Source organism: Ovis aries, chromosome 12 (genome assembly GCF_016772045.2).
Source record: "Ovis aries strain OAR_USU_Benz2616 breed Rambouillet chromosome 12, ARS-UI_Ramb_v3.0, whole genome shotgun sequence".
Taxonomy (NCBI): Eukaryota; Metazoa; Chordata; class Mammalia; order Artiodactyla; family Bovidae; genus Ovis; species Ovis aries.
Genome location: NC_056065.1, coordinates 6,186,225 through 6,205,650, shown reverse-complemented (window position 1 = coordinate 6,205,650; position 19,426 = coordinate 6,186,225). Strand labels below are relative to the sequence as shown.

Below are 19,426 nucleotides of genomic sequence, written 5' to 3'. Positions count from 1 at the left end.
TGCATTTAACTTAATCTACACCAACGTAATTTTAAAAAATTTGATTGAGTGGGCCAAGGCTATATAAGAAGCTAACATTCTAAGAAGTTATGTGATATCAAAGCTACACAGAAGTGCTTTGTACTATCCATACCATGCTTCTGTTAATCTAAAATTACTCCTATAAAAAATTGAAAAGCAAATGCAATAAAAAATAAAATATTGATTTCACCTCTTAGAGGTGAAAATGTTATCCTGTGTAAGTAACAGGAATGTCATTCTTAGAAAAAACATGCTTATGTAAAAGAGTGTGTGTGTTATTGTGTGTGTGTGTGTGTGTGTGTGTACACAGAGAGATTAAGCAAATGTGGGAAAATGTTCACCACTGAATATAAATGGGAGAGCACAGATTTTCATTGTATAATTTTTAAACTATGTTATGTTTGATTTTTACAAAGTAAAAAATGAGGAAAAAGAAATGAAAAAAAAAAAAAAGAACACCAACTTGTGCTGAGTTTGAACATGGCCTTACATTAAGTGGTTTCTGACAATCTTTACAATAAGATAAAAAAATCAGAAAAATTATTTCCGTCTAAAGATGGAGAATTTTCAAAACTTTGGTAATTCATCTTTTGAGACTTAAGAATTCAAAGCATTATGTTCTTAAGTAGGCTGTAAGAATAAAGTTTAACATGGTGTTTCTGTGGGTGTGTATGGGAAATGAAGAAATTATTCAGCATAAAAATCTCACACCTCACCACTTGGTAAAAGCCAAGCCTTGCATATACATATGTTATTTAGAAACAGCTAAGATAATTTCCAATATTTATATTGCTTGGAAATATTTTTTTCCATTTTCCTTTTGGGAAGAAGAAATTGAGGCACTGGAGTATCTGGTGCTTTAGTAAAAAATTGACGGTGGCTAAACTTTTACTAAAATCATTTCCACAAGATATGTGTGTGTGTGTGTGTGTGTGATTTTAAACATATTGTTTTTATAATGGTAGCTATTCATGATTATCTACTAAAAGAACAATATGGTTGCAAAGTATCATCAATGATATCGTTGAAAACAATTTTCTTTTTGCCTATTTTAACGTTGTTTGCAATTTAAAAAAAATTTTTTAATAGCCCAGAGATAACTCAAACAGCCCCAGTATCATGAATCATTCTTCTAGGTGTGCTTCAGCAGCAGAGGAGAAAGTATTTTATTCACTCAACTCTTTACTACTACACTCTGATTCTTCCTTTCACTCATGAACTTAAAATCTGCTACTTAGAGAATATCGGCATCAAAGCATGGGAAATACAATTCACAGTAAATCCAGTAATCAGTTACAAATTGAGTTTTATGTTCCTGTCTCCTACAAATTTATGTGCAAAGTTATGTCTACATTCTTGACTCCTATTTGTGGGTAAAATTTATCAATTTGATTTTTATGCTTCTTATATTTGTTAAATGAAGTGGAAAATTTCCAGAGAACCCAGTAGTTGAAATAAATTGATAAAGAAAAAGGAATTGAACGGTCACAGATGATGTGGCACTTTTTTTGCAGGAGGAGTCTTGAGTGGGAACATAAATCTAACAATTAGTTTATGCATGTAATAGGGGTTCATCTCACACTGATTTTCTGAGTAGTTTCATCTGACCAGGAGACAAGTAGCAATGAGTTTAGATTCAATTGAAAAACTGAAGCGTACAGTTCATTCTTTAAGTTCATTCAAGGCTTTTTAGTTAAATGGTTCTTTTCCTAGTAAAGTACATTTTTTTCCTGTTTGTTTGTTTTGTTGTGTGTGTGTGTGTTTTTAATGAGTTTTGGAATGTACAGTGAAAAAAAAAGATATATATGTATATATATATATTCTGATTAAAACATGGGGTACAGAAACATATCTGAAACCCAAATTACTATAACGTTTTGCCTTTTTCATCACAGTTTTGTCACTAGGGAGGTACAATTTATGAGGGGCTTAACAATGCGGAGGCATAATCTTTTTTTCAGGTAATTTCAGATCAGATATTTGACCTTGGAGAGGCTTTACTGGAATTTCTAGTCCCACAAGAGGCTCACAGAGAAGACAAGATGTTCTGAAACCACATATTTCTATTAGTCATAGCTAGGGAACACTGCCATTACCTCTTCCTATGTTTCAGTACCAATTGCCACTTCTAAAAAAGAAGTGCATTGATAAAATTATTTCTCACAGGAAAAAAGATTTAACATAACCAAAGCTATATCACCACTCAATTTTTCATCTACAGAGGTTGACAAAAAATAATCCACTAGAGTCGTTTTAAAAATAATGATGTTGTAATAGACTGCTGTCATCAATATACTGAAAGGAGGAAACAATTGACTTTAGGCTGACATCAGAGGTATGAAGATGGTGCTGCCTACTACAATACACAAATGACAATCGTTATAGCAAACACGATGGGAATATGAGAACAGCAATAAGCTTAGAGATTCAATTTGTATACACTCAGCTAGAAATGGAAAAGGAGAGTTTAAGACAGACTAAGCAAAACGTGATAATGGAATAGACAAGGGTTGTGTGAGTGGATAAGTCTGAGATATTCAGGAAGCGTAACCTTCCAGCACCTAAAGGACTGGATACAAAGAATAGAAGAGTGGATTTTGCGTGGGTTTGTGCCTTATATTCTAAGTATATGCTGCTGGGAAGAATGTGGAGAAACAGACTCTAGATATATTAATTTTGAGATAGTTATGAGAAACCTAACAGGAGATACTGACTAGTTAGTAGAACAAGACAAGAGTTCACAGTGGATATTTAAAGGGGAACTATCGGTTCAATTTTGGAAATCATAAACGGATGAACTCCCTAATGAAAAGGCATTCTAGGAAAAAAAATTCTTTTGAATTTTCTTGTAGAGAATCTTATGTAAATAGTGGTGATTTCATTTCTCTTTTTCCAATGCTTATTCCTTCTATTTATTTTTGTAGCCTTACTGCACTCATCAGGATTTCTAGGACAACACTGAGTACATGTGGTTTTGGTATGCATCCTTGTTTGTACCTAATTTTAAAGAAGGACTCTCAATATATGATCATTAAATATTTGTTTTCCTTTTAGATAAGTTACCTTAGGTTAAGAAGTTCCTTACTTGTAGCTTCCTAGCATTTTTTAAATTTCCTTTTTAAAAAAATCTTGACTGGATGTTGAATTCTCTCTCAAATGCTTATTTTTTTTGTATCCACTGAAGCAATAATATTATTTCTCCTTTAAAATGATGATCTATTTCTAGAATAATTTTAACCTGGTGACAATATATTATTTTTTAATATATTACTTTGACTTGCTAACATATTTTCTATAATTTTTCAACTATGTTAATCAATCAAATTTTTCTCTAATTATCATTTCCCATAATATGCTTAATAAGTTATGATTCAAGTTTGTATAATCCCGTAATCCTATTCTCTGGAAAATATGTGAAAACTGAAAATAATGTGACTGGAATATTGGATTTTCATTCCAATCCAGTGCCAAAGAATGCTCAAACTACGGCATACTTGCGCTCATCTCACACACTAGTAAAGTAATGCTCAAAATTCCTCAAGCCAGTACCTGAACTGTGAACTTCCAGATGTTCAAGCTGGATTTAGAAAAGGCAGAGGAACCAGAGATCAAATTGCCAATATCCGCTGGATCATCAAAAAGGCAAGAGAGTTCCAGAAAAACATCTACTTCTGCTTTATTGACTATGCCAAAGCCTTTGACTGCGTGGGTCACAACAAACTGGAAAATTCTGAAAGAGATGAGAATACCAGACCACCTGACCTGCCTTCTGAGAAATCTCTAAGCAGGTCAGGAAGCAACAGTTAGAACTGGACATGGAACAACAGACTGGTTCCAAATAGGAAAAGGAGTACGTCAAGGCTGTATATTGTCACCCTGCTTATTTAACTTATATGAAGAGTACATCATGAGAAACGCTGGGCTGGAAGAAACACAAGCTGGAATCAAGATTGCCGGGAGAAATATCAATAATCTCAGATATGCAGATGACACCACCCTTCTGGCAGAAGGTGAAGAATAACTAAAGAGCCTCTTGATGAAAGTGAAAGAGAAGAGTGAAAAAGCTGGCTTAAAACTCAGCATTCAGAAAACTAAAATCATGGCATCTGGTCCCATCACTTCATGGGAAATAGATGGGGAAGCAAGGGAAACAGTGAGAGACTTTATTATTTGGGGCTCCAAAATCACTGCAGATGGTGACTGCAACCATGAAATTAAGACTCTTGCTCCTTGGAAGAAAAGTTATGACCAACCTAGACAACATATTAAAAAGCAGAGACATTACTTTGCCAACAAAGGTCCATCTAGTCAAAGGTATGTTTTTTTCAGTAGTCACGTATGGATGGGAGAAGGCAATGGCAATCCACTCCAATATTCTTGCCTGGAGAATACTAGGGACAGAGGAGCTTGGTGGGCTGCTGTCTATGGGGTCACACAGAGTTGGTCATGACTGACATGACTTAGCAGCAGCAGCAGCATGTATGGATGTGAACATTGGACTATAAAGAAAGCTGAATCCTGAAGAACTGATGCTTTTGAACTGTGGTGTTGGAGAAGGCTCTTGAGAGTCCCTTGGACTGGACTGCAAGGAGATGCAACCAGTCCATCCAGAAGAAAATCAGTTCTGATTATTCATTGGAATGACTGATGCTGAGTATTTTGGCCACCTGATGCAAAGAAGCGACTTATTTGAAAAGACCCTGATGCTGGGAAGGATTGAAGGTGGGAGGAGAAGCGGATGACAGAGGATGAGATGGTTGGATGGCATCACCGACTCAATGGACAGGAGGAGTCTGAGTAGACTCCGGGAGTTGGTGATGGACAACAAGGCATGGCAGGCTGCAGTCCATCCATGAGGTCGCAGAGAGCTGGATACGACGGAGCCATGAAATAAACTGAACTGAACTGAAAGCTGAATAAACTGAACTGAAGCTCTTTGTAAAGCTTCATGGAAAACCCTTAGTTACTTTTGCTGGAGACAATAATAATACAGAATTGTTAAAAGAATGAGACATTGGTACTCAAGATTTATGATAATCATCAATTTGATAAATACTAATTACTAGTGGCTGATGTTTTTGGAGTATTCTTTTTAAAATCATAACAACCGTAAGATATAGTTTCTCTTACTCTCACTGTACATATTGAAAAACTCTAGCTTGGGAGGTTGAGAAATCTGACATCATACAGTCCTTATACCGTAGAAGAAAAATTTGACTGAAGTCAGTCTTATTCCAGAATTTGCAATATTTATCTTTTCACTTTGACAAATTTATTATAAAAAGGGACAAACTGCTGAAAGATTTTCTTTTATAAACCAGTTTGAGTTTATTTCCTTCTTGGAAATTTATGGTGATTAAACAAATTATCTGTGAAGAATATTTTTATTCTACTTGACTCTCATTACAATTTGTACTTGGGCTTATATTCAGAAATCTTTTATTGTAACTCTTTTTCTGGGTAGGATTTTGTTCTTTCTAACTCTAGGCTCACTATTTAACTTCATATCTTGTTGATATGAGTAAGAGCATATCTTTTCTAATGCTGAAATCATGTCCATATGGAATTTCCTTCTGTGAATCTGATCAAAGTGTAGATGCTAATTGCATTTATAACTAATTTTACAATAATTCATACAATAATTCATTTAAATATAGTGTAACAGTTCCATAATTTAATGAATATCTATAGTCATTGTTTTCAGGAGAAAGTGACCCACAAATTACACAATTGATATATCTGCATAAAGTACTAGTTGCTAGGTTGCTGAACAGTTTTTGCTTTCTAATAGTTTCTATACATGTTAGTTGAATTTTGAAGTTTCTGTCTTTCACATTTTAAAAACATGGGTTTACTTTTGAAAAATACATCAATGATTGTCAGGGTATGAGTTCCACAATTTAAGGGAATTGAAGGTAATTAAATAAGTGGAAATAAAAATATGCTTCATATCTTGTGATAACTAAAATCATGCCATTTAATACCTGTGAAACTACAAGGACAAAATATCAATAACAAGTAAATATGTTTTAAGATTAAAATGATTATCATTTTATTGCAAACAGTATTCATTATCTATTGCTATATAACAAATGACTCCAAAACTTATTGACTTAAACATTTCATTTCTTGAAATTCTGTGGGTCAGCATGATTTCTGTGGATTGGCTGATAGGTGAGTTGGGAGCATCAACAGATGCCAAAAATGAGAAATACTGAGATAAAGTATTAGGATAGAATTTAAAAACAATCCATTCATTTCAATGGATTTATCAAGATAACAGCAAAATAACAACTTGAAAGAGAATCAATGGTTGATGGGTAAGTTGGGAACCAGTGAGGTGGGGTGCCTGGGATGGATAAGTCTCACTTTCCACGGGATTTTTCATCCTTGGAAAGAATAAATCAGATTCTTCACATATAGTCTCTGGGCCATGTTCTAACCAAAGGCAAGCAGAACCTGGATGGCCTTTCAAGGCTCTGTTTTTAAAGTCACACAATGTATTAACAGCTTTTGTCACAGTATACTGGTCAAAGCAAGTGACCAGACAGCCCATATTCAAAGGATGGGAAGTATACTGTGCCTCCTTGTGGAAGAAGCTGCAATGTGGAATCACAATGGGCCACAGACACAGGGGGCATGGCTCACTGGAGGCCATTATTTTAACAACTTACAACACCAACTCAATGACAGTTTGATGCAACCCCTTTTGAAAGGTTAAGTCCATAATTGCTTTAACCTCATGCTGAGATATAAAACATATTATTTTTTGTTTGAGAGTCTCATATATCACCTCAAACTGCTTTTTATGGCACTTTAATGAAATCAAGGTACTTTTATCTTTTCAAAATATACAAATGGTGCCTCCAATATAGTGTAAGCTCACTACATAAAAGAAGGAAGATATTATTAAAAGGAATTTCAGCAGACGCCATAAATGAGAAATACTGAGATACACTATTGGGATAGAATTTTAAAACAGTCCATTCATTTCAATGGATTTATCTAAATATAAGCAAAATAAGAATGTGAAAGATAATAAATTCAAATAGTCTTTGTAATTTCTTGTTTGTAAAAATAGGCTATCTTGATAGTGAGTTTGGTCTGTTTGTGAACACATCAATGGCTTGCTAAAGAGAAAAACTAAAATCTGCTCTGAATTTCAGTTATAGCATATTCAAAAGCATAACTTGTCTTCTCAAACTACATATTGTTTTGAGATCCACATTCAATATCCATTGATTGAATACCTAATATGTCTCGGATATCACTTATTTCACCATTACTGCTAATTTTAACCAATGAAAAGACATAATATTATTATGGCCACTTAACAGAAGAAAAATATAGCAGTCAAACTACTAATCTGCTGGGCTAAAGTGTACATGGTGGCACTCAAATTTAAATTCGTATTTTAAGAACCTTCATTAGTTCTGTGTCCACTGCTACCTTCCTAAAATTTTATCATATCAAGTCATTATTAGATATGAAAACTTGGCAAAAATACTGCTTTTCCTAAATAATAATAAAAATAAGGCAGCTTAGTTACAAAGGCTTTTTAGATAAATAATTGACATTTCCTAAATGTTAATAACAAATGTTACTGGCACTAGCTGTAATGCTTCATATGTGTTTTTCTATTTTATTAAAAGTCTGCAAAGGAGGTACTATTTTTTTTTTCCTTTTTCCCCAAAAGTGTCAGTTTTACTTGACAGTGTAATACAGAGCTAAGGCACAAACTAGCTGTTTCCAAGGGTTAGAGGGGCAGAGGTACAGATGGGAAGCAAGCCCTCTTGGACACTGGGCCCACCAGCAGCCTTCTTGGCTGGAGGCTGTGCCTCAGTCCTGAGCCCCAGCAAACCAAAGGCTGAGTTGAAGAGGTTGATAGGTGTGGAACCATTGGTGATGAGGGTCGATTTTAGGCCCAGGATCTGGAGCAACTGTTTTATTTTTCCTTGCTGCCCTGTAAATAAATTCCTCAGTACCATTTTTCTAGATTTCATACATATATATATGTTAGAATATGATATTTATCTTTCTATGTCTGACTTACTTCACTCTGTATAATAGGCTCTAGGTTCATCCATCTCTTTAGAACTGACTCAAATGTGCTCCTTTTTATGGCTGAGTAATATTCCATTGTGTATATGTACCATTACTTCTTTAGCCATTCATCTGTTGATGGACATCTAGGTTGCTTCCATGTTCTAGCTATTGTAAATAGTCCTGCACTGAATAATGTGATACATGTGCCTTTTTCAATTTCAGTTTCCTCAGGGTATATGGCTAGGAGTGGGATTGCTGGGTCACATGGTGGTTTTATTCCCAGTTTGTAAGGAATCTCTATACTGTCTTCCGTAGTGACTGTACCAATTTACATTCCCACCAACAGAGAAGAGTGTTCCCTTTTCTTCACACCCTCTCCAGCATTTATTATTTGTAGAATTTTTGATGATGACCATTCTGACTAGTGTGAGGTGATACCTCATTGTAGGTTTGATTTGCATTTCTCTAATGATGAGCAATGCTGAGCATCTTTTCACGAGTTTGTTATCCAGCTGTATGTCTTCTTTGGAGAAATGTCTGTTTAGGTCTTTTTCCCATCTTTTGACTGGGTTCTTTGTTTTCCTGGTATTCAGTTGTATGAGCTACTTGTATATTTTAGAAATTAATCCTCTGTTGTTTCATTTGCTATTATTTTCTGCCATTCTGAGGGTTGTCTTTCACCTTGCTTATAGTTTCCTTTGCTGTGCAAAAGCTTTTAAGTATAACCAGGTTCCACTTGTTTACTTTTGTTTACATGGAGCTGTCTAGTTTTCCCAGCATCATTTATTGAAGAAGCTGTCTTTGCCCCATTGTATATTCTTGCCTCCTTTGTAAAAAATATGGCACCATAGGTGCATGGGTTTATTTCTGAGCTTTCTATCTTCTTCCATTGGTATATTGTTCTGTTCTGCTTTTTTGCCAGTACCATACTGTCTTGATGACTGTAGCCTCATAGTATAATCTAAAATCAGGAAGCTTGATTCCTCCAGCTCCATTCTTCTTTCTCAAGACTGCTTTGGCTATTTGGGGTCTTTTGTGTTTCCATATGAATGTGAAATTTTTTGTTCTAGTTCTGTGAAAAATGTCATTGGTAATTTGATAGGGATCACACTGAATCTGTAAATTGCATTTGGTAATTTTCAACAATATTGATTCTTCCTACCCAGCAACATGGAATATCTCTCAATCTGTTTATGCCATCTTTGATTTCTTTCATTAGTGTCTTATAATTTTCTGTGTACAGTTCTTTTATCTCCTTAGGTAAGTTTATTCCTAGATATTTATTTCTTCTTCTTGCAATGGTAAATGGGATTGATTCCCTAATTTCTCTTTCTGATTTTTCATTCTTAGTATATACAAATGCAAGTGATTTCTGTGTATTGATTTTGTATCCTGCAGCTTTCCTCAAGTCACTGATTAGCTCTAGTAATTTTCTGATACTATCTTTAGGGTTTTCTATGTACAGTATCATGTCATCTGCAAACAGTGAGAGGGTTACTTCTTTTCTGATCTGGATTCCTTTTACTTCTTTTTATTTTCTATCATTGCTATAGCTGGGACTTCCAAAACTATGTTGAATAATAGAGGTGAAAGTCGACACGCTTGTCTTGTTCCTGATCTTAGGGGGAATGTTTTTAGTTTTTAACCATTGAGAATAATGTTTGCTGTAGGCTTATCGTGTATGGCCTTTACTATGTTGAGGTAGGTTCCTTCTATGCTCATTTTTTGAAGAGTTTTAATCATAAATGGGTGCTGAATTTTGTCAAAGGCTTTTTCTGCATCTATTAAGATTATCATATGGTTTTTACCTTTCAATTTGTTAATATGGCATATCACATTGATTGATTTGTTTATACTGAAGAGTCCTTGCACCCCTGGAATAAACCCAGATTGATCATGGTGTATGAGCTTTTTGATGCATTGCTGAATTCTGTTTGCCAAAATATGGTTGAGGATTTTTGCATCTATGTTCATCAGTGACATTGAGCTGTAGTTTTCTTTTTTTGCATTCTCTTTGTCTGGTTTTGGTATCAGGGTGATGGTGGTCTTGTAGAATGAGGTTGTAAGTGTTCCTTCCTCTGCAGGTTTTTGAAAGAGTTTTAGAAGGAGAAGGCTTAGTTCTTCTCTAAATGTTTGATAGAATTCTCCTGTGAAGCCATCTGGTCCTGGGCTTTTGTTTTGGGGGAGATTTTTTATCAAAGCTTCAATTCCAGTGCTCATAATCATAATTTCTATTTCTTTCTGGTTCAGTCTTGAAAGATTGAACTTTACTAAGAATCTCTCCATTTCTTCCAGGTTATCCATTTTATTGCCATATACTTGTTCAGAATAGTCTCTTATAATCCTTTGCATTCCTGCATTGTTTGTTGTAACCTCTCTTTTTTCACTTTTAATTTTGTTGATTTGATTCTTCTTTTCTTCTTGATGAGTCTGGCTAAAGATTTGCCAATTTTGTTTATCTTCTCAAAGAACCAGCCTTTAGTTTTATTAATCTTTACCATTGATCCTTTCATTTCTTTTTCATTTATTTCTGCTCAGATATTTATGATTTCTTTCCTTCTACTTTTTTTGGTTGTTCTTTTTCCAGTAGGAATTTTTTCATTTACTGTTTGATTTTTTTCAGTAACCTGTTGGTTATTTAGAAACATGTTGGTTTAATATCCATGTGTTTCTGTTTCTTACAGTTTTTTTTTTTTCTTGTAATTCATGTCTAGTCTTATAGCATTGTGGTCAGAGAAGATGCTTGATACAATCTCAATTTTCTTAAATTTACTGAGGTTTGATTTGTGACCCAAGATGTCGTTTATCCTGAGGAATGTTTCATGTGCATTTGAGAAGAAGGTGTATTCTTCTTCATTTGGATTGAAGATACTGAAGATATCAATGAGATCCATCTCATCTAATGCATCTTTTAAGACTTGCGTTTCCTTATTAATTTTCTGTTTTGATGATCTGTTCATTGATGTGAGTGTGGTGTTAAAGTTTCCTACTAATATTGTGTTTCTGTCAATTTCTCCTTTTATGTCTGTTACTGTTTGTCTTATGTATTGAGGTGTTCCTATGTTGGCTGCATAGATATTTACAATTGTTATGTCTTCCTCTTGGATTGATCCCTTTATCATTATGTAATGCTCTTCCCTATCTCTTGTAATCTTCTTTATTTTAACATCTATTTTTTTCTGATATGAGGATTGCTATTCCAGCTCTCTTTTGCTTCCAACTTGAAAGGAATATATTTTTACATCCTCTCATTTTCAGTCCATATGTGTCTTTAGGTCTGAAGTGGGTTTCTTGTAGATAGCATATATATGGAACATGCTTTTGTATCCATTCAGCCAGGCTGTGTCTTTTGGTTGGAGCATTTAATCCCCTTACATTTAAAGTAATTATTGATATGTATTTTCCTATTGCCATTTTCTTAATTGTTTGGGGTTGATTTTGTAGATCTTTTTCTACTCATATTTCTTGGCTACAAAGTCCTTTTAACATTTGTGTAAACCTGGTTTGGTGGTACTGAATTCTCTTGACTTTTGTTTGTCTGAAAAGCTTTTTACTTCTCCATTGATTGTGAATTAAATCCTTGCTGGGTATAGTAATCTTGGTTGTAGATTTTTCCCTTTCAGTACTTTAAATATATCCTGCCATTCCCTTCTGGCTTGAAGAGTTTCTGCTGAAAGATCAGCTGTTAAGCATATGGGGTTTCCCTTGTATGTTACTTGTTGCTTCTCCCTTGCTGCTTTTAAAATTCTTTCTTTGTGCTTAGTCTTTCTTAGTTTGATTAGTATGTGTCTCGGCATTTCTCCTTGGGTTTATCCTGTATGGGACTCTGCACCTCCTGTACTTGATTGACTATTTCCTTTTCCATGTTGGAGAACTTTTCAACTATAATCCCTTCAAAAATTTTTCATTACCCTTTCTTTGCTCTTCTTCTGATACCCCTATAATTCAAATGTTGGAGTGTTGGATTTGGTCCCAGAGGTCTCTGAGACTATGCTCAGTTCTTTTCATTTTTTTTCTTTATTCTGCTCTTCAGAAGTTAATTCCACCACTATATCTTCCAGTTCACTGATTCATACTTCTGCTTCAGATATTCTGCTATTGATTCCTTTTACAGTGTTTTTAATTTCAGTAATTGTGTTGTTTGTCTCTGTATGTTTATTCGGTAATTGTTCTAGGTCTTTGTTAATTGATCCTTGCATTTTTCTCAATTCTGTTTTCAAGGTTTTTGATCATCTTTACTATCATTATTCTGAATTCTTTTTTAGGTAGTGTACCTATTTCTCTTCATTTATTTGGACTTCTGTGTTTCTAGTTTGTTCCTCCATTTGTGTAGTACTTTTCATGGTCTACTGGAGAAGGGAATGGCAAGCCACTTCAGTATTCTTGCCTTGAGAACCCCATGAACAGTAAGAAAGGGCAAAATGATAGGAGACCAAAAGAGGAACGCCCCAGGTCATTAGGTGCCCAATATGCTACTGGAGGTGAGTGGAGAAATAACTCCAGAAAGAATGAAGGGATGGAGCCAAAGGAAAAACAATACCCAGTTGTGGATGTGACTGGTGATAGAAGCAAGATTCAATGCTGTAAAGAGCAATATTGCATAGGAACCTAGAATGTCAGGTCCAGGAATCAAGGCAAATTGGAAGTGGTCAAATAAGAGATGGCAAGGGTGAACGTCAACATTCTAGGAATCAGTGACCTAAAATGGACTGGAATGGGTGAATTTAACTCAGATGACCATCATATCTACTACTGCGGGCAGGAATTCCTCAGAAGAAATGGAGTAGCCATCATGGTCAACAAAAGAGTCCAAAATGCAGTACTTAGATGCAATCTCAAAAATGACAGAATGATCTCTGTTTGTCTCCAAGGCAAACCATTCAATATCACAATTATCCAAGTCTATGCCCCAACCAGTAACGCTGAAGAAACTGAAGTAGAATGGTTTTATGAAGACCTACAAAGCCTTTTAGAACTAACACCCAAAAAGATATCCTTTTCATTCTAGGGAACTGGAATGCAAAAGTAGGAAGTCAAGAAACACCTGGAGTAACAGGCAGATTTGGCCTTGGAATGCAGAATGAAGCAGAGCAAAGACTAATAGAGTTTTGCCAAGAAAATGCACCGGTCATAGCAAACACCCTCTTCCAACAACACAAGAGAAGACTCTACACATGGACATCACCAGATGGTCAACACCAAAATCAGATTGATTATATTTTATGCAGCCAAAGATGGAGAAGCTCTATACAGTCAACAAAAGCAAGACCAGGAGCTGACTGTGGCTCAGATCATGAACTCCTTATTACCAAATTCAAACTTAAATTGAAGAAAGTAGGGAAAACCGCTAGACCATTCAGGTATGACCTAAATCAAATGCCTTATGATTACACAGTGGAAGTGAGAAATAGATTTAAGGGCCTAGATCTGATAGACAGAGTGCCTAATAAACTATGGAAGGAGGTTGGTGACATTGCACAGGAGACAGGGATCAAGACCATCCCCATGGAAAAGAAATGCAAAAAAAGCAAAATGGCTGTCTGGGGAGGCCTTACAAATAGCTGCGAAAAGAAGAGAGGTGAAAAGCAAAGAAGAAAAGGAAAGATATAAGCATCTGAATGCAGAGTTCCAAAGAATAGCAAGAAGAGATAAGAAATCCTTCTTCAGCGATCAATGCAAAGAAACAGAGGAAAACAACAGAATAGGAAAGACTGGAGATCTCGTCAAGAAAACTAGAGATACCAAGGGAACATTTCATGCAAGGATGGGCTCGATAAAGGACAGAAATGGTAGGGACCTAACAGAAGCAGAAGATATTAAGAAGAGGAGGCAAGAATACATGGAAGAACTGTACAAAAAAGATCTTCACGACCCAGATAATCATGATGATGTGATCACTAATCTAAAGCCAGACATCTTGGAAAGTGAAGTCAAGTGGGCCTTACAAAGCATCACTATGAACAAAGCTAGTGGAGGTGATGGAATTCCAGTTGATCTGTTTCAACTCCTGAAAGATGATGCTGTGAAAGTGCTACACTCAATATGCCAGCAAATTTGGAAAACTCAGCAGTGGCCACAGGACTGGAAAAGGTCAGTTTTCATTCCAATTTCAAAGAAAGGAAATGCAAAAGAATGCTCAAACTACCACACAATTGCACTCATCTCACATGCTAGTAAAGTAATGCTCAAAATTCTCCAAGCCAGGCTTCAGCAATACGTGAACTGTGAACTCCCTGATGTTCAAGCTGGTTTTAGAAAAGGCAGAGGAACCAGAGATCAAATTGCCAACATGCGCTGGATCATGGAAAAAGCAAGAGAGTTCCAGAAAAACATCTATTTCTGCTTCCTTGACTATGCCAAAGCCTTTGTGTGGATCACAATAAACTGTGGAAAATTCTGAAAGAGATGGGAATACCAGACCACCTAACTTGCCTCTTGAGAAATCTGTATGCAGGTCAGGAAGCAACTGTTAGAACTGGACATGGAACAAAAGACTGGTTCCAAATAGGAAAAGGAGTATGCCAAGACTGTATAATGTCACCCTGCTTATTTAACTTATATGCAGAGTACATCATGAGAAATGCTGGACTGGAAGAAACACAAGCTGGAATCAAGATTGCCAGGAGAAATATCTATAACCTCAGATATGCAGATGACACCACTCTTATGGCAGAAAGCGAAGAGGAACTAAAAGCCTCTTGATGAAAGTGAAAGAGGAGAGGGAAAAAGTTGGCTTAAAGCTCAACATTCAGAAAATGAAGATCATGACATCCGGTCCCATCACTTCATGGGAAATAGATGGGGAAACAGTGGAAACAGTGTCAGACTTTATTTTTGGGGGGGCTCCAAAATCACTGCAGATGGTGACTGCAGCCATGAAATTAAAAGACGCTTGCTCCTTGGAAGAAAAGTTATGACCAACCTAGATGGCATATTGAAAAGTAGAGACATTACTTTGCCAACAAATGTCCGTCTAGTCAAGGCTATGGTTTTTCCTGTGGTCATGTATGGATGTGAGAGTTGGACTGTGAAGAAGGCTGAGCACTGAAGAATTGATGCTTTTGAACTGTGGTGTTGGAGAAGACTCTTGAGAGTCCCTTGGACTGCAAGGAGATCCAACCAGTCCATTCTGAAGGAGATCAACCCTGGGATTTCTTTGGAAGGAATGATGCTAAAGCTGAAACTCCAGTACTTTGGCCACCTCATGCGAAGAGTTGACTCATTGGAAAAGACTCTGATGCTGGGAGGGATTGGGGGCAGGAGGAGAAGGGATGACCGAGGATGAGATGGCTGGATGGCATCACGGACTTGATGGACGTGAGTCTGAGTGAACTCCGGGAGTTGGTGATGGACAGGGAGGCCTGGCGTGCTGCAATTCATGAGGTCGTAAAGATTTGGACACGACTGAGCGACTGAACTGAACTGAACTTTTTATTATTACTATTATTTTAGTGTACTGTTTGAGGTCTTCTTTTCCCAAGCTCAAAGTTGAATTCTTTCTTCCTTTTGGTTTCTGCCCTCCTAACGTTGGTTCCAGTGGTTTGTGTAAGCTTTGCATAGGGAGAGATTTGTGCTGAATTTTTTGTTTGTTTGTTTGTTTGTTTTTCCTCTGATGGGCAAGGCTGAGTAAGGTGGTAATCCTGTCTGCTGATGATTGGGTTTGTATTTTTGTTTTTTTGTTGTTGTTTAGATCAGGTGTCCTGCACAGGGTGCTGCTGGTGGTGGGGTGATATTGGGCCTTGTATTCAAGTGGTATCTTTTGTGTGAGTTCTCAGTATTTGATACTCCCTAGGGTCAGTTCTCTGGTAGTGTAGGGTGCTGGAGTCAGTGCTCCTACTCCGAAGGCTCAGGGCTTGATCTCTGACAAGGATGAATTCAGTTGTAGGTTTCAAGGTACACTGACTGGATTAAATTTCTACAGCCTGGTTTTCTCCTGACATTTAATTTACACACTTTCTATCACGGTGTAAGAAATGTGATGTATGAAGTTCCAAATCTCTGTTCTGCTCCCAGCTATGAGCACCTCCTCCTCTGCTGTCCACTGCCTGGTGTTCCTCCCTCTCAGCTGGGCTGACTATCTGGCTCCCACCACTGAGGCTACTCTCGCAAGAAGCCCGGGGTGCACCCTTGTCCTCCAGCAGACCTTCTCATCTTCCTCGTCTTCCCTGCTCAGGCTCCCCTGCTGGTCTGTTGGCCCTGCCCACCCCTGGAAACCAGCTGAGAGACCAAGACACTTCAGCTCCAGTGTAGGCCCACCCTCTGTTGTTTTTCATTTTTGATTTAGGAAACAGGTTTAAAGAAGGCCTGGCACCATCCAAAACCATTTACATGCTCAGAATCTCTCATTAGTCCTTTAAAAATATTCTTTAAAACAGATTCTAAAATGCGACCAGACATCAAATTGCCAACATCTGCTGGATCATGGAAAAGGAAGAGAGTTCCAGAAAAACATCTATTTCTGCTTTATTCACTATGCCAAAGCCTTTGACTGTGTGGATCACAATAAACTGTGGAAAATTCTGAAAGACATAGGAATACCAGACCACCGGACTTGCCTCTTGAGAAATCTGTATGCAGGTCAGGAAGCAACCGTTAGAACTGGACATGGAACAACAGACTGGTTCCAAATAGGAAAAGGAGTACGTCAAGGCTGTATATTGTCACCCTGCTTATTTAACTTCTATGCAGAGTACATCATGAGAAACGCTGTACTGGAAGACACACAGCTGGAATCAAGATTTCTGGGAGAAATATCTATAACCTCAGATATGCAGATGACACAACCTTTAAGGCAGAAAGTGAAGAGGAACTAAAAAGCCTCTTGATGAAAGTGAAAGTGGAGAGTGAAAAAGTTGGCTTAAAGCTCAACATTCAGAAAATGAAGATCATGGTATCCGGCCCCATCACTTCATGGGAAATAGATAGGGAAACAGTGGAAACAGTGTCAGACTTTATTTTGGGGGGGCTCCAAAATCACTGCAGATGGTGATTGCAGCCATGAAATTAAAAGACACTCCTTGGAAGGAAAGTTATGACCAACCTAGATAACATATTGAAAAGCAGAGACATTACTTTGCCAACAAAGATCCGTCTAGTCAAGGCTATGGTTTTTCTGGTCATGTATGGATGTGAGAGTTGTACTGTGAAGAAAGCTGAGCACCAAAGAATTGATTTTTTTGTTTGTTTGTTTAATTTAAATTTATTTATTTAAATTGTTGAACTGCGGTGTTGGAGAAGACTCTTGAGAGTCCCTTGGACAGCAAGGCGATCCAACTGGTCTATTCTAAAGGAGATCAGTCCTGGGTGTTCTTTGGAAGGACTAATGCTAAAGGTGAAACTCCAATACTTTGGCCACCTCATGTGAAGAGTTGAGTCATTGGAAAAGACTTTGATGCTGGGAGGGATTGGGGGCAAGACAGAAGGGAATGAGATGGTTGGATGGCATCACTGACTCGATGGACATCAGTTTGGGTGAACTCCGGGAGTTGGTGATGGACAGGAAGGCCTGGCATGCTGCAATTCATGGGGTCATAAAGAGTCAGACACAACTGAGCGACTGAACTGAACTGAACTGAAAATGCCACCAAAGTTGAGAGTCATTGCTTTATTTCAGATACTTCTTTAGAAAAAAATGATGTCATTTGTACAAAGACTAAAAGATGACTCAGAACAGATTGAATAGCAATAGTTTCAAGGAACTCATCATTACTTTAAAACTTCTTAGTGTTTATAAGTGTTAGCCACTCAGTCATGTCTGACTCTTTGCTATCCTATGGACTGTGGCTAGCCAAGCTCCATGATCCATGGAATTCTCAAGGTAAGAATAGTAGAGTGGACAGCCATTCCCTTCTCCGGGGGGATCTTCCTGACCCAGGGATTGAACCTGGGTCTCCTGCATTGCAGGCGGATTCTTTACCATCTGAGCCACCAAGGAAGCCCAGTGTTTATAAAATTTCATTTAAATATCATACACTAATAGATAAGCATTGTAAGATGTGTGAATCTTCTGAAGGAAATACATTTTGCAAATACATACTTAAAATGACTTACTTTTAAAAGACTTTTGAAGTTTCAGACCATTAAGTTGAAATTTTACTTAAAAAAAAGTTTCTTATATTTGAAGAAAAAAAAAGTACATAAATTATCTCTGGATCAAAATTAGTTCCTCCAGAAGCACTTAAGAAAAGATACAGTACCATTTCATTGTTCAATTTTCTAATAGTTTAAAGTATAATCTCATGTGGATAATTGTTTTAAAAGCAGCACTTGTATGAAAAATTCACATGTATCTTTTTCTTGAATTATTTTCAATATCTACCCTCAAGTTAAATCTATTTAAATTACCTGAATACATTATATTATTCTATTCTATGGTAAGTTTATATTTATATAAAATAATGTATAGCAAAGTGTTATCTATCTATCTATCTATATATATATAAAACATTTGAAACATGTCTTTATTTCATACTCAACTATCAGAGCTACTCTAATTAAGCTTACTAGGATGTTCAGCAAATTCAATTATCAAAATCACCAAGTTATATAAAAAAGTAAGGTCTTACCACAAAGATTCACATTTTAAAGTGAATTAATTATCTTATAACAAGTAGATGATAAAAAATAAATCCTGTTCTACAGAAACATGGATATAATAAACTACCATTAACTTCAGAAGTGTAACTCTTACAATGACAATAAGAATTTGAGGAAAGGTTTAAAGGATCTCATTTGAGGTCAAACTTACCAGCAAATTTGATATGGAATTTATTTTCAGGCTTTAAGATCTGGACATACAAAGGGCAATTTGGAGCAAAATCTTTTACAGCCCATGCTCTTAAAATTGTTTGGTGATCCTGAAATGATAAAACCCAAAATATCATGAGATAAACTGAAAGTGTTATAATATTAAGCAAAATTTATCAATCAGTGTGTGAAACTGTCACATCTACAGCTTAAAATTAAGCATATGAAATCATTCATTGAGAGTTCTTACTATTAAAGATAAGATAACTTGCTATTTTTATGGTGGTGGTTTAGTCACTAAGTCATGTCTGATTCTCGTGATCCCATGAACTGTAGCCCACCAGGCTCCCCTGTCTATGGAATTTTCCAGGCAAGAATACTGCAGTGGGTTGCAATTTCCTTCTCCAGGGTATCTTCTAGACCCAGGAATTGAAACTGGGTCTCCTGCACTGCAGGCAGATTCTTTACCAACTGAGTTACGAGAGAAGCCCAATTTCTATAAAAGAGATCAACAATACATAATTCAATTAGTACTAATTGCCAACACTTAGAAATTAGCAGAGATTAAGAGGAATGCCTTTGACAAGCATAAAAATAATTTTCCCAGAAAATA

At 36.5% G+C, this 19,426-nt stretch overlaps 1 protein-coding gene across 5 annotated transcripts in view; it reads right to left on the bottom strand.

Moving 5' to 3' along the window:
• Window positions 1–19,426, bottom strand: part of KCNT2 (potassium sodium-activated channel subfamily T member 2) — a 445,611-nt gene that overhangs the window by 169,811 nt on the left and 256,374 nt on the right. For all 5 annotated transcript variants that reach the window (XM_060396308.1, XM_060396309.1, XM_027976255.2 and 2 more), the window contains one exon: window positions 18,815–18,923. In XM_060396308.1, the coding sequence (XP_060252291.1) occupies window positions 18,815–18,923 (109 nt within the window). The remainder of the gene's footprint in view (window positions 1–18,814; window positions 18,924–19,426) is intronic.